The 2,338-nt window shown below is 38.8% G+C and overlaps 1 protein-coding gene across 1 annotated transcript; it reads left to right on the forward strand.

Annotated features, from left to right (window-relative positions):
- The first annotated feature begins 1,476 nt into the window (after positions 1-1,476).
- Positions 1,477-1,995, forward strand: LOC145111163 (uncharacterized). The gene has a single exon (XM_079047456.1). The coding sequence runs from the start codon at positions 1,477-1,479 to the stop codon at positions 1,993-1,995; it is 519 nt and encodes a 172-aa protein (XP_078903582.1).
- The last annotated feature ends 343 nt before the right edge of the window (positions 1,996-2,338 follow it).

Below are 2,338 nucleotides of genomic sequence, written 5' to 3' on the forward strand. Positions count from 1 at the left end.
ACATTGTCTTCCTATAATATTATACTAGGTAGACCGTGAATCCATGACATGAAAGCCATTCCATCGACGTACCACCAATGTGTGAAGATGCCCACTCCTTGGGGGATAATGAAGATCATAGCTGATCAACAAGAATCTAAGGAATGCTACAAGACCTTGATGAAATCTTCTACAACACCACAAAAAGCATAACAGTTAAAGAAAGGGGCACAAGATGTACTAGAAGCAAAAGAACATTATGTGAAGGAAGTACTCCTAAACCTCGAGGATCCTGAAGCCAAAGTCCTTATAGGATCCTCAATACAGAACAAATCGAGCATGAACTAATAAAGTTCTTAAAAGACAGAAGCAAGACTTTCGCTTGGAAGCATGTGGATATGATAGGTATAGATAAGAAAATTATAACTCATAAACTCAATGTGGATCCTTCTTTCAGGCCTATACACCAAAAAAGAAGGAAATTTGCACACGAGAGGAGCCAAAACATTAAGATACTACCTTCATAACTTCTATAGGTATATATTGCTATATTGACATGCCTTTTGGTCTTAAAAATGCAGGAGCAACATACCAAAGGCTAGTGAATCGAATGTTCAAGGAAAAATTGGGGGACACCATCGATGTCTATATTGATGATACGGTGGTCAAATCCAAGAAAGCTGAAGATCGCCAAAGGGTCTTCAGGGATCCTTCGACATTTTGGATGAATACAACATGAAGCTAAACCCTTGCAAATGCCATTTTGGGATGAAGACATGAAAGTTTCTTGGATATATGGTCACCACGAGAGGGATAGAAGCTAGCCCTGAAGAGATCAAGGCCATCATTGATCTAAAATCCCCATCATCAACGAAGGACATTCAAACACTAACAGGAAGAGTAGCAGCCCTAAATAGGTTCATCTCAAGATACTCGGGGAGGTGTAAACCTTTCTACGATATCTTGAAGAAAAACATAAGATTTGAGTGGACAAAGGAGAATGAAGACGCCTTCCAAGAACTTAAAACATATTTAAGTTCAGCAACCGTATTGGTAAAACCATTAGATGGAGAACCACTTCTACTTTATTTTCCAGTATCCTTCAATGCTGTAAGTGCAGTCCTAGCCAAGGATCTTAATGGAGACCAACATCCTATCTACTATGTAAGTAAAAGTCTCTTGGATCCTGAAACCAGGTATTCTCACCTCGAAAAACTAAGACTTGCACCAGTAATAGCTTCCACAAAATTAAGACATTATTTCGAAACACATCATATACATGTGAGAACTAATTATCCTCTTAAGAATGTTATTAGAAAGCTACAGATGTCAGGAAGAATGGCCAAATGATCGGTAAAGCTCAGCACATTCGACATAAGGTATGAACCAAGATCCGTGATAAAGTCACAAGCATTAGCAGATTTTGTGGTTGACTTTAGTGATGATCTACAAGCCGAAGTGGAGATGGAAAAAAGACAACTCCTAAAAGAATAAAACATGGGAAGATGGATGCTCTTCACAGACGATGCATCTAACCAAAAAGGAACCGGCCTTGGGATCATACTAAAATTGCCACAGAGGGCCATACTACCCCAAGTCATTAGTTGTGAATTCGATGCAACCAAAAACGAAGCAGAATATGAAGCATTGATCATGGGAATACAACTAGCCAAGGATCTTAAAATCAAGGATCTTCAGGTATTCGTAGACTCGTTATTTATTACTAACCATTTTAATGGATCCTATGTTTTTAACGGAAAAAGATTGGCCTCATATCTTCAAATTCTCAAAAAAGTAGCCTTTGAATTCGAAACCTTTACCTTAAACGAAGTTCCCAGGGAGGAAAATGTTGAAGCAGACGCATTGGCCAACGTGGGATATCCCATTAGAATCCTACCGGAGTCGAAAATTCCAATAATCCATGTAATGATCCTAGCAATTGAAGATCCTGGTAACCATGATCAGACAACCAACATCGCTGCGATCCAGGATCCTAACCCTCAACCTGTTCATTAGGATCCTAACAGACAAAATAATCAGGATCCTCCAAGATCCTGGATCAAAGCCATCATGGAATAACTCCAACATGGAACAATCGCAAAAGAATAAAAAAGCGAAAAAGCATTCAAGATGAGAGTCTCAAGCTTTGTGATGATCCAAGGGAAATTATACAAAAAATTCATGGTAGGTCCATACCTAAGATGTTTAGAAGATCACGAAGCTATAGAAGTTCTAAAAGATATACATGGAGGAGATTGTGGCAACCATATTGGAGGCAGATCCTTATGCTCCAAGATATTAAGGACAAGATACTATTGGCCAACAATGAAAAAGGATGTCTTCTTGCATGCACAAAAGT

Source organism: Lactuca virosa, chromosome 5 (genome assembly GCF_052849685.1).
Source record: "Lactuca virosa cultivar CGN04683 chromosome 5, Lactuca_virosa_CGN04683_v6, whole genome shotgun sequence".
NCBI classification, from domain to species: Eukaryota; Viridiplantae; Streptophyta; class Magnoliopsida; order Asterales; family Asteraceae; genus Lactuca; species Lactuca virosa.

Bases quoted from the DNA above. Each gene is read 5' to 3' on its own strand.
- LOC145111163 (XM_079047456.1), top strand. From the start codon at position 1,477: ATGGGAAGATGGATGCTCTTCACAGACGATGCATCTAACCAAAAAGGA.